The 11,590-nt window shown below is 51.4% G+C and overlaps 1 protein-coding gene across 1 annotated transcript in view; it reads left to right on the forward strand.

Annotated features, from left to right (window-relative positions):
• The window catches only part of LOC104461927 (dynein heavy chain 9, axonemal-like), a gene marked incomplete at both ends in the record, with an annotated part of 83,309 nt that overhangs the window by 1,393 nt on the left and 70,326 nt on the right, over positions 1 to 11,590 (forward strand). The window contains 6 exons of the mRNA XM_010073674.1: positions 1,065 to 1,179; positions 3,729 to 3,797; positions 4,996 to 5,122; positions 7,640 to 7,895; positions 9,141 to 9,382; positions 11,245 to 11,380. Of these exons, the coding sequence (XP_010071976.1) occupies positions 1,065 to 1,179; positions 3,729 to 3,797; positions 4,996 to 5,122; positions 7,640 to 7,895; positions 9,141 to 9,382; positions 11,245 to 11,380 (945 nt within the window). The remainder of the gene's footprint in view (positions 1 to 1,064; positions 1,180 to 3,728; positions 3,798 to 4,995; positions 5,123 to 7,639; positions 7,896 to 9,140; positions 9,383 to 11,244; positions 11,381 to 11,590) is intronic.

Consider the following 11,590-nt stretch of genomic DNA (forward strand, 5'->3'; position numbering starts at 1 on the left):
ATATACATGATGTGTAACTGGGAATGAAGGTGCATGCTGAGCTTTTCCCCCAGCAAGGCTGTGACAAGGGGTTTCTCTCCGCACTTGTGCGCTGCCTCTAACACCCCGTGGGACTTGCAAACCTGCTCATGTGCGCTCAAAATGAATTTATTGTGTTTCCTTTATAATGCTCTAAATGCAAAGTATGCGAGTGTGACTTTGCAATCAAGGGTTTAATCGGCCTTTTCCAGATTTTTTTATTTCCCCTGAACATTGGCACAGGAGAGAATGGGTAGACATGAGGATTTCAGTGTGTCTTTTTGAACAGCAGCCCGTTTGCTTGCCTCAAAGCCTGTACTGGAACCAGGAAAATCCAGAAGAGTTCCAGACTGCTGGAACCAGTGCAGGTTAACAAAGGGAGTGAAGGGATTGCTCATGAATGAATTCCACAGAATTCCACATGTCTCTTTCTGTGTTTGCATGGGATTAGCCTTTGGCTCCATGTCTTGCCTTTTTTTTTTGGTTCTGCTTCAGTTGGTTTAAGGAAGGTTTTGTCTGTGCAGCTGCAACAGTTTTTTTTGCTTGTCCACTGGTCAACCAGCTTGTGAAGATTGTCCACGAAGGTCCCTTTCTTCTTGTTACTGTTGTTGGCCTGAACCTGCAGGGCTGATTGCAGGAGGGGCTCAGGACATGTTATGAGACTGTCAAGGATGGAGGACAAGTCCATCATTCACTGTGGATTTGGGGGGTGATGCTCAGTGGGTGTTAGATAAGACGGTCAGAACTGGCTCCTGGTCAGAAATCCCCACATTGGTGTCTGTGGGGAGCAGGGGATGCATCCCAGGCAGGGGATGCCTCTGTATCTGCTCTGTTTCTAACACATGCTGGGCTTCCCCTTTGATCTCGGGTCCTTATTCAAGGTCCAGAGGCACTAGGAGACTTGTCCTGGTCCCAGACCTCCGTCACCGTAGCAGATGCTGGGATTTAAGTAAGGCAGCGGGGCAATCAGAGCAGAGGGGTCGGTGTATCTCTGGGCTTCCAGGAGCAGTGTTCACTCAGGTGCTGTCTCAATGTGCCCTCCCCAGGATCCCCCCCTGTGCACAAGAACATGCCGCCGGTCGCTGGAGCACTGCGCTGGGCTCGGGAGCTGCGAGCACGGATCCAGGTGCCATTTGGTCGCTTCAGGAACATTACACATCTGTGCGTGTCTGTTCCGGCTAAGTTGCTTTATGACCATCTTGCTGTCTTTTCTCTAATCCATCTGATTTTCTTTCTGTGTTGAACATCATCCGATGGTTATAGATGAAATAATTCTTAGTCAAAGAGGTGTGCAGTGATTGCACTGGTGCTTTTCAGCTTCCTTGTGATTATTTTTTTAAGAAACTCATTAACTGGATCTGTTTTGAAGCTCTGAAGAAGCACAGTGGGATAGTACATGGGCTATCCAGCTTTCAGACATAGTCCTAGGTTGCAGTTGAAAGAGGTATTGGAACCTTTCCCGCTGTGATCCCAATCAGCGTGTGCTCCAGGACCGGACTGGGAGCAGCCCAGGCCTCAGCTGGGAGCCCTGCTTCTGGCATCTTCTGAGCTGGGAAGGGCAGGGAGGTGCTGGACTGGGCTGATCTGAGACAGGTTGATGGAGTTGAGTTTCCAGGCTGGTGAACAGATGAGGACTTGGGTGGGTGCTGGCAGGAGACAACTTGCTCAGCATTAAACAGAGGAGCAATGTCCCGAGATCAAGGAAAGAAGCTCCTGCTGGAATAGGTATCACCCAAATGCTTCTTATTGTGTGTGGTCTGGGAGAAGCGTGACCCCCCCCCCCCCCCGGGCCGCTACCCATTACCATGGGGCCCGGTAAGCCGCGTCCCCCCCCCCCCCCCGGGCCGCTGCCACATCTCATGGGACTCTGTAAGGCAGCATTGAAAAGCCCTGTGCACAAAGTGGTGTTGGACATGGGACAACTGAAGGTGCTCCAGGGACTGTGCCTTGTAGCTCCCAGGAATAGCTTTACTTGTGTTGGACGGGATTCTGAGTAAAGGGATGCACTTTTTTATGTGCTTGACCAACATAAGCCATCTCCATCTCTGTGCACTATTTATAGCCTTCTCTCATGATGTATTGCTGTTAAGTAAGTGTCTTTAAATGTGTAGTTATTCTGCAGCAGTAAAGACATCAGGGCAATGAAACAGGCTCTTGGACCGTTTCCAGTGAAGAGCCCAAGTATAGAATCCCAGAATGATTTGGGTCGGAAGAGACCTTAAAGCCCACCCAGTCCCACCCCCTGCCATGGGCAGGGACACCACCCACTAGCCCAGGTTGCTCAAAGCCTCATCCAGCCTGGCCTTGAACCCCTCAGAGATGGGGTGTAATCATGCCTGGTTTGAGTCTGAATGGCAAATTTTGTAAACCCTGAAGAAGGACTCAGATCTGCATTTTGCATTGATTTTCTTTCCTCTGTTTAGAGCAGTTAATAACATGCCCTGCAGCAGGGGTGACGTGATGCTGTTTCCTACGTGCAACTTGAAAGGGAAAAAGGATTAAAAAGGAAAAATGAAGATGGTTTTCCTGGGGTTTTTGCTTAGGGGACTTGTTTACTTCTAGAGGGTTTCATCAGCACTTGCCCAGTGGTGACTGCTCAGGTGCTTCCTTTGCTAGGTTTTGTTTAAATTAATTCAGGTTTTGTCAAAATGTCCTCCAAAATCAACAACCATTTTCAGGAAAGCTTGGATATTAGAATAGACTACACTAGAATATTTCAGTTGGAAGGGACCTACAACGATTGTCTAGTCCAACTGCCTGACCGCTGCAGGGCTGACCACAAGTTACAGCACGTTATTGAGGGCATTGTCCAAACACCTCTTAAACACTGATGGGTTTGGGGCATCAACCACCTCTCTAGGAAGCCTGTTCTGGTGTTTGACCACTGTCTTGGTAAAGAAATGCTTCCTCACGTCCAGTCTAACTCTTCCCTGACACAGCTTTGAGCTGTTCCCGTGCATCCTGTCACTGGTTCCTGGGGAGAAGAGCTCAGCACCTCCCTCTCCACGTCCCCTCCTCAGGGAGCGGCAGAGAGCAGTGGGGTCACTCCTCAGCCTCCTTTTCTCCAAACTAGACAAACCCAGAGACCTCATCTGCCCTTCACGGGACATCCCTTTCAGCTCTTTCACTAGCTTTGTTGCCCTCCTCCGGATGCATTCAAGGACCTTCACATCTCTCTTCAGTTGTGAGGCCCAGAACTGCCCAGAGTATTCAGGCTGAGGCTGCACCGACGCTGAATACAGCAGGAAATACTGTAGGTGAAACGGTGGGGAAAAGGTGGCCTTAGAAGGATTACTCTGGCTGGCTGCCTCCCTGGGTTTGGAAGCAGTTGTACAGCCCAGGCAGCATGGCCAGGGCTCTGGGGTGTCTTTGCTTTTCCCCACTCCTATGGTTTGAGGGGTGCAAATCTGGCACTGCGAAGACCTGCATTGAGCAGGAGCCATGTGCTGCTTCCTTCTGAGTCCCTTTGGTCTTAGAAAGTGCTGGCTGGTAAGTGGAGGTTGCCGTGCTCTGTGCAGATACGGAGTGTGAAACTTCCTCCAGGAGCACTGAGCCCTTCTGCCCCAGTACGTGGTTCCCATTTTGCAGGTTGCCGTGCAAACAGCCTGTCCTGGTTTGGGCTGGGACAGAGTGAATTTTCTTCCCAGCCAGATACAGACCACAGCTTCACAGAGCTAACTGTAACGCTGAGTTGTCTGTCATCCTACCAGCTGCCTGGACTCTGCTGAAGGAAGAAAGGTGGTACAGAAGTACGAAGAAATGATGCAGCTGCTTGACAGGTAAGTGGTGGCTCAGGCAAAACTGTAATTGTATGAAAAAATGTTCTTTTCCTCTAAGCCACCTTCCAGCACGTTTGCCAGTCCAGGGCCTGGGAATGTCCCTTTCTAAGCAAGAGGGAGTTTTCTGGTGAGAGAGGAGGAATCCTGTTGCAATATACCACAACCTTTCTGTGACTTCTTGAAATGGGAAGTTTGCATGGGAGGAATAAGAGCCGTGCAGCCCAGCAGAAATGCTGAACCAAGCCTGCTGTGGTGGGAAACCTGGGCTGACAAGAAGTCTCCATCCACTTGTGCCCACTCATGGAGTGTATTTGCAGTGGCTGTAATGGGTATATTCCACAACTTGGTGTGGAATTCACTGCCCCGACTTAATATCTTAACATCTGACGTTAAATCTCAGCTGTTCATTCTGGGCTCTCCCTTGGGAAGAGCCACCCCCTGAGGATGGAGATGTCTCTGGAGGGTTTGCTCTCTGTCAGTGATGGAGGGAGCTCAGACATCTGGCTGCTGGCTTCTGTGGGGCAGCTGGAGGAAGCCCTGCACCTGATTACCAAAGCAAAAGTTGGATAATTATGGTTCAGCCTTTCGGAAGGGAGCAGACCAACAGAGGATCTCAGGTGACTTCAACAGAGATGGTGTCTTCTGGGGGGACTTTTCCCAACGTGCTCAGGTGATGACATGATTCAGAAGAGACTTTGTTGCTTGGCTGGTTGGGACTGTCCATGACATGTGAGATACCAGGACCCCTGTTCAGCCTTCTGTGTTTCCATCCCCAGTGGTGTCACTGTGCTCTCCAAGAGCTCAGTTTCCCTGAGCACCAACTCTGAGTTGCGAGGACAACTGCATCCATCCCCAGCGTGTGGGTGGGTTGAGGCACCTGTCCTGTCCAGACACTTTGGAAATGCCCTGTAGCTGCTTATCTGTTACTTCAGGCTAAATGGAAACCTGTCTTCAAATCTGAATGCTCTGCTAAAAATGCTACTTGAGAGATCTTTGCCCTCCTGACTTGATGCTGTTGGTGATTTTCAGGTGTTGGTCTTTTGAAGCCATGTTGTTTATGGAGATAGTGTGGATGGGTTTTAAATGTTCCTTCATGTTCTTCAGTCCTCAGAAGTGGACTTGGCTTTCATTTGGTTGTGTGTCTTGGTTTGCTGGCTTGGTAGCTACATGGTAGATTTTTTTTTTTTTTTTTTGGCAGGTATCAGGAAAAGCTCTATGTAGACTGGTCCCAGACAGTCTCTGAAAAATCACAGTACAACCTTACTCAACCGCTCATCCGCCGAGATCCAGAAACCCAACTGGTCACCGTCAATTTTGATCCCCAGGTAAAAACCTGCTGCCCGGTAGCTGTCCTGCCTGCGGGCATGTCTCCAAGCTGTGCCCCACTGCTGTGGGAGGTGTGGTGGGATTAATGCTGGATCTGTTCTGCTGAGGTCCATGGAACCCCTCTGTGATGGGTGACAGGAATTTACCATCCTCTTTGTGGGCTCTATCTCCTGGTAAAATATCAGGATTACAGTTTAAGCAGAGCAAATTCCGGTTAGAGCCAGTGGCAGAATGTCCCTGAGTAGCCAGATGTTCATCTGGTGTCAGCATCTCCAGACCAGATTTGATACTGGTGTGGGGAGTGTTGGGGCACCAGCTACAGAGGTGGGTTCGTGTTATGTGTACCCAAAACCTGAGCTTGCTGAAAGGGTATAAAAAACCCAGGAAAGGTTTGTTTTGTTACTCCAGTGTTGTGGTTGTTGGCTTTCCTTTATTTGCAGTGCATGAGGCTTACGGCAGATTTAAGATCTTTTTTCTCTCCCCTGGAGCTCCCTAGAGCCTGTCTCCAGCACAGGGAGGGTTGACCATCCACCTCGCCCAATGCAGGGGGGTCCAAGCCAGCAGTGTGCATAGATGGATTGAATGCTTCTGATGGGAGCCAGGATCTGCCAACTGCAGAAATGCCGTTTGCTGGGGAGGTGCTGAATGTCAGGGGCCTGGGAAATGTTGACATCAAAAAACTTCCCTTTTCCCTGGGGAGTGCTGCTGTTAAAAACAAGTGTTTAGGTTTTAGAGTACATTCAAGCTTGGCCTTCGGTCAAAGGATTTGTCTTTATCCTTGGAAGCTCATTGCTAAGTTGGGAGCCAAAGGGTCCCAGGGGATGCTTTCCAGCCTGGTGACAGGATTTGGAGCCTGTGATGTGCTGAGCACGCCTGTTCTCAGCTCTTGTGCCAGTCTTGAGTGCTTCTGTGCTGCTCATCTCAGCTTTGCATTCTGAGGACTGCCTGACAGCCTCAAGTCCTGCTTAGCAGCCCCGTCCTGCCCTCCAGAATAGAGCAGAGCACCTTGCTTTCCCTAGAGGGGGGGTGTATTTGCAACTCTTCAGCATGGAAGAGTCTTCCAGGGCTCACCTTCCATGGAGGAGAGGCAAAGAGGGGAAGACACCCTTGACCCCATGGAGAGGGTGTCCCAGACTTCCCAGTGCGAAGAAGGGAGGGGAGCTGGGTTCTGCCTCACTTGCTCTCTTGCTCCTTCCTCAGTCACCTGATATTCCCTTTCCTCCCTCCCTATCCTCCTCTGTCCACCTTTCCAGAGTGCCCCCAGCACCCTCCTTCACCCCTTCTTTCTTTCCTCTTGTCATGGTGCTCGTTGTCAGCTCAGTGCTGTAGATGGTGTGAGTGTGTTACGGCTGATCCTCCTGCCTGGCATGGCATGTTCCTCCCCTCTGCCGTCCTCAAAGCCAGTGTGCTTTCCTGCCTGGCCGGTTCTGCTGGGTTTTGGCAGATGTCAGGCAGTGATGGGCAGTGATGGGGGGGTGTCAGTAACCTGCCTGTCACCCGGGGCAGTGACAAAGGCTCCTGGCTGTGTAGTCTCTGTGGTTCTGGCGTCACCTGCTTCTGTCCATGCCTGCAGCTTCCCAGTTTTGCTGTCCAAAATAGGGGCAGGGAACTGGGACTGGAGGATGTGAACGGGATAGAATCAGAGAGCAATTTCTTCCCCAGGCCTTCAGAGGAAGGGATGATCTGCCAGCCTAAGGGATAGGTGGCTTTTAGGGAACTGCACCCCAAGCTCAGCCGCAGCCAGGAGGGGTCCTTGCCTCTGCCATTGGCCCTGTAATGTGCCCAATTTCTGTCACCTCAACATGTGCAGTTCCAGGAGCACTTTACCTCTCGCTAGCCACCAAACTGAGCAAAGATTTTTAGTCTTAAAGTGATATATTGCACTGGAAGACCTTGCCGCTCCCCTTGTTGCAGAGACTCATTTATACTTAGGTTTATAATTTAATAATACACCTCAGTCTGGTCCCATTGCAACTCAGCCATGCACTGGCACTGGGTGCCTTTGGTTGGGCTGGGAGAAGTCTCCAGAACAAGTCTTTGGTGGAAGGTGGCCACGAGACGATTTGAGTCACTGAGTTTGGGGTCATGGTGGTATTTTTTTTAAAAAAAAAAATTATTTATGCCAGTCACTGCTGCAAGCCAACAGAATTGAAGGCATCTTTTTCACTTAGATAACTGCTAAGCTCTGCTTGCAGGCACAGTCTTGCTGAAAGGCTCTTTATTGATGAGGATGGCTGAGAGGACCAGACATCATCACGGCGTTTAGAGGCTGTGTAGAGTTTCCTGGCTGGGTAGTTAACAGAGCTAGCTGTCTTTGGTTGGGAAGAAAACCAGAGGCAAAGATCAATAGGAGACAGATGGTGTGGACTAGGAGGTGTCCAGGCCCTTTTCAGAGCATGCTGCTTTGTGAATCACACAGGAGGAAACCCCTAAGACACTCAGAATTGATTGGAGAGTGTCTGCTGGGTAAATCAGGAGGATTGTCCAGTGTCCAGCTCTCTGCCTTGTTTCTCCAGCTGGTTTCGGTGCTGAGGGAGGTGAGCTACCTGTCCGGCAGCCAGATGGGAACCATCCCACCGACAGCAGTGGAAATTTATTCCTCCAAGGAATCATACCGGCAGATGGTGGCCAACTTGGAGCTGATGGTGAACAAATACAACAAGGTCCTGAAGACAGTCCTGGAGGTTGAATACCCTCTAATACAGGGCCAGCTGCGAGATATTGACCTGAAGCTGAAAGAGGCAGAAGGAACACTGAACTGGAAGACGGAGGGTGAGCTAGCTCTGTGTCAAGGGAAAAGAGCGTGTACGCTTGGGTCTCATCAGATTCCCAGATATGCCCAGCCCCTGTTAGCTGGTTCCCAGCTGCGGTTCCCAGCAGGGCTGGTGACTCTACAGCAAAGTGTTGGGAAGATGAAGGGCAGCCCCCTGCTTTCCTGCTCCTTTCCACATTCCCTTGCTCTGCTGGGACTGGAGGCAGGATCCTGCTTCCTTTGGGTTCAGCCTGGGCTTTTGGGGAGGAGATGTTGCCCTGGAGGCAGTGCTGCTAAGGAGACAGCAAGATTTGGGTTTGCAGGAGCTGGCACGGCAGGGGTTAAAGCATCCGCCCACTGCCTGTGCTGGACCCCCTGTGCCAGCCCAAGCGCCCGTTGTACCTGTGACCCCAAGGCACCGCACCGCTTTGTCACCTGCTTGTGCAGGAAGCAGGAACCCTTGGCCCAGCCGCCTGGCACTGGGATGGGCTTGTCCCAGCGAGAGGCAGGGCCACCTTGGTGTCTTTTCCAGAAGGATGAAGTACAGCAGCTAGAGGTGGGTTTTGTGCACCGTGACTTTGGGGTGATTTAACCAGTGTTCTTGCTTGGTCAGATTTAACCGCAAAGCAGAGCGGAGGAAGACAATTTGTTTCTTCTTGGTGAAAGCAAACCGCTCACAGGCGGAATATATATTGCTATGATCAAGCTTGTGGTATGAACAGGAACAAGTGTCCTCCCTTGGGAACAGGCAAAGCAGAAGTCCTCACACTGAAAAACCCTTTCTGCATTGCACAATAAAGATGAAGGGATGTTCCTGCAGATGAACCTGAAGCTCCCTCCATCTAAAAGCAGCTCTTGTGGGTACCTGGGGCTGGCAGAGCCCGTGTTAGTGCTGTGGGTCCCTGCTCTAGTGACGGTGGCAGGGACACTCAGCCTGTTGTACACATCCTCCTATGCTGTTCTCTCTGGTAACAGTCAAGGGGAGATAAAACCTGGGTAGAGGGAAGCAGGAACTGTCGGGCATCCCCACAGTGCTGGTAATCCTGGCAGAAAGCAGAGGCTGCAACTCTCCGTACCATGGCTTGTTGGGGTAGGAGGGAGCTAGAAATGGCTCTGTTGGTCGAGGTGGAAAGTCTCTTATGTTAGTGATGGGTGAGAAATGTATGAGACCATGGAGAAAAAGTCAGAGGCTAGTCTTAAGGGTGCACAAGAGCTTGGCCCAGCAGCTCTGAAAACAAGTAGTCAATCATCTCCTTTTTTACCAGGTGTCTGGGATCACATCTCCACGGTGATGGATGATGTCCATGACCTTGAGCAGAGGATACAGAAAGCCAAAACCAATGTTGAGGAGATCCAGACCATCGTGCGATCATGGGCATCGCCCATATTCGAGAGGAAAGATGGTAAAAGGGAATCGCTGCTAAGCCTAGAGGACTGTCAGAACCGTCTGGAAAAGCGTTACAGCCTTGTCAGAGAATCAGGGCAGAGGATTCATTCACTGCTGAAGGTGAGGGGGGACCTTCCCCAGGGGTTTGTTGCCTCTTTGTAGGCTCTGTGTGTCTCTCTCCTCTAGTGAAAATATCCAGAGCTATTTCACCTTATAATTAACTCACTTGACTAGTTTGAAAGTCTTACCCAGTGTTCATTAACGGTAGCTTTATGAGTGAGCTGGTATGGCCAGTGGTGCAGGGCTGCTGGCTGGGCACCCCAGCGCACCCAGTTCGGGGCAGGAACTGGAGCGGCTGCAGCCCAGCAAAGAGCCTGGTTGCAGGCTCTGGCTCACAGCCCTGGCTGCTGTGGTGCCACTAGAGGGGAGTCATGCATCAGGCTTCGGGACCCTGCTCAGAGCAAAAATCCCCATCCAGAATATTTACCTGCAAACAGAGGCAGCTGGCTGTGCTGACTGTCCTGTTTCAGGTTTGTTGTCCCTCTGTGGGAGCAGGAGGTGATGCTGACAGTCCAGGATCACTGAGTGACAGGAGAACAGCTGCTGTCCGAAACCTCGATGCTTTCCAGTGGCTCTGCCAGAGCTGAGGGTCCTCTTTGCAGGCCAGGAGAAAGCCCAAAGCTCTGCTCCTCGCCTGCCTGGAGTGAGGTGTTGTTCATGTCAAGGACAGCGCCTTGGCCTGGAAGGAGATGGATTTTAGATCCAGCCCTCTCCTGAGGGTCACCATCTGGGCTCGGACTCTGGAGAGAACCGGCTGACCCTCTCTGGGACGCTGAGCTCTTGTTGCTCACCTTGTCTAGCCATCTGCAGTCAGCCCCGGACCTCCAACCCCCTTCTCCGCACACTGAACCCATGGTGAGGATTCTACCATGCCTGTGTTCTGCTGCCACAGCTGTAACGGGCTGTGCCACCTCCAGCTGCCACCCAAAAGAGCGGTACGCTTCCTCAGTTGGCCAAGGAGAATGGGAGGTTGTGGTCATGGCAGGAGGGCTGGCACCGTTGGTGTAGTGGCACTGCCAATGCTGCTCACAGGGACAATTGCAAAGCAGCATGAAGGTCTTGGGGAAGGAAAGGCACCGTGGCCCATAATGGGGTGTCCCCATGCCTCTGTCCTGCTGTGCTGGTCAAGCCAGGAGGAGCAGCAGCAGAGGGAGCAAGAGCTGGTCTGCTGGGCTTCCCTCTGTTGTTCAAGTCTTCCTGGGGCAGGGGGGTCTTGAGGCTGCTGAGAGAAGCCCAGTGAGGCTTTGGGTGCGTGCACCAAGAGGGTGCTGGATGCTGGCTTTCATCGCCCTTCTTTCAACAGGATGAGGCCCATGGAGTAAAGGCTCAGTAAAACACCAGTAACAAAGGGATGTTATCCTAAGGAGGGAGGTTGTCAGCCAACTCTTTGCCTTCTGCTCCCAATCTTTATCTGTTTTTACACACTTTCTTTAAAAAGCTTTTCTTGAATTTAAAACTTCTCTGGTCTTGACATGACCATTTGTAGGGTGGAGGTGTAAGCAGTCCACCAGAAGGCCTCAGCCACTCAAGGTAACGTTATAAGGTCCACCAGGGCTGGGTTTTCATGCATTGGAATGAGCCTTGAAGACCCAAGTGCTCCCTACCTCAGGCGTGCAAAGCAGCCTTAAGCCCTGTGGCCTTGGAGAAGAGGGAGGAGAACATGTCCCAGAGCTCCTAAGCCTCTTCTGCGCTCCATTTTTACCTTGCAATTGTTTTAAGTTGTTTCAGATGACAAAGCAGCCCTTGACAAGAGGAGCAAATTGTGGCCATGCCACCAGCAGCAACATCCGTCTGTCTGGTTCCCATCCCTATACGAGGCTGGTACCCACGTACTCAGTGGCGTCCATCCTTAGCTGCGTGCAGCTCTCTTGTAGGACAGACTCAGCCTTGCTGTATTTGAAAGCATCTTCTTTTTCTTCCAGGAAAACCAGAGCCTCTTACTTGCAGACCCAGCATCTGACATCTGGAAGGCCTATGTGGATTATGTGGATGAGATAGTCCTGGACGGATTCTTCACTGCTATTGAGTGCTCGCTCAAGTACCTCCTGGAAAACACAGGTGACTGCTGGTTCCTCTGCCCTGGTTACGATGCGTGCTTCAGCCTCACCAAAGGGAAGTTTCTGTTTTGTGTTCTCCTTCATGCCTAAGAGCTACTCTCTGTGCGAGGACAGGCTGAGGGAGTTGGGGGTGTGCAGCCTGGAGAAGAGAAGGCTCCGGGGAGACCTTCCAGCAGCTTCCAGTGCTGAAAGGGGGCTACAGGAGAGATGG

Source organism: Pterocles gutturalis, unplaced genomic scaffold (genome assembly GCF_000699245.1).
Source record: "Pterocles gutturalis isolate BGI_N339 unplaced genomic scaffold, ASM69924v1 scaffold27822, whole genome shotgun sequence".
Lineage (NCBI taxonomy): Eukaryota > Metazoa > Chordata > Aves > Pterocliformes > Pteroclidae > Pterocles > Pterocles gutturalis.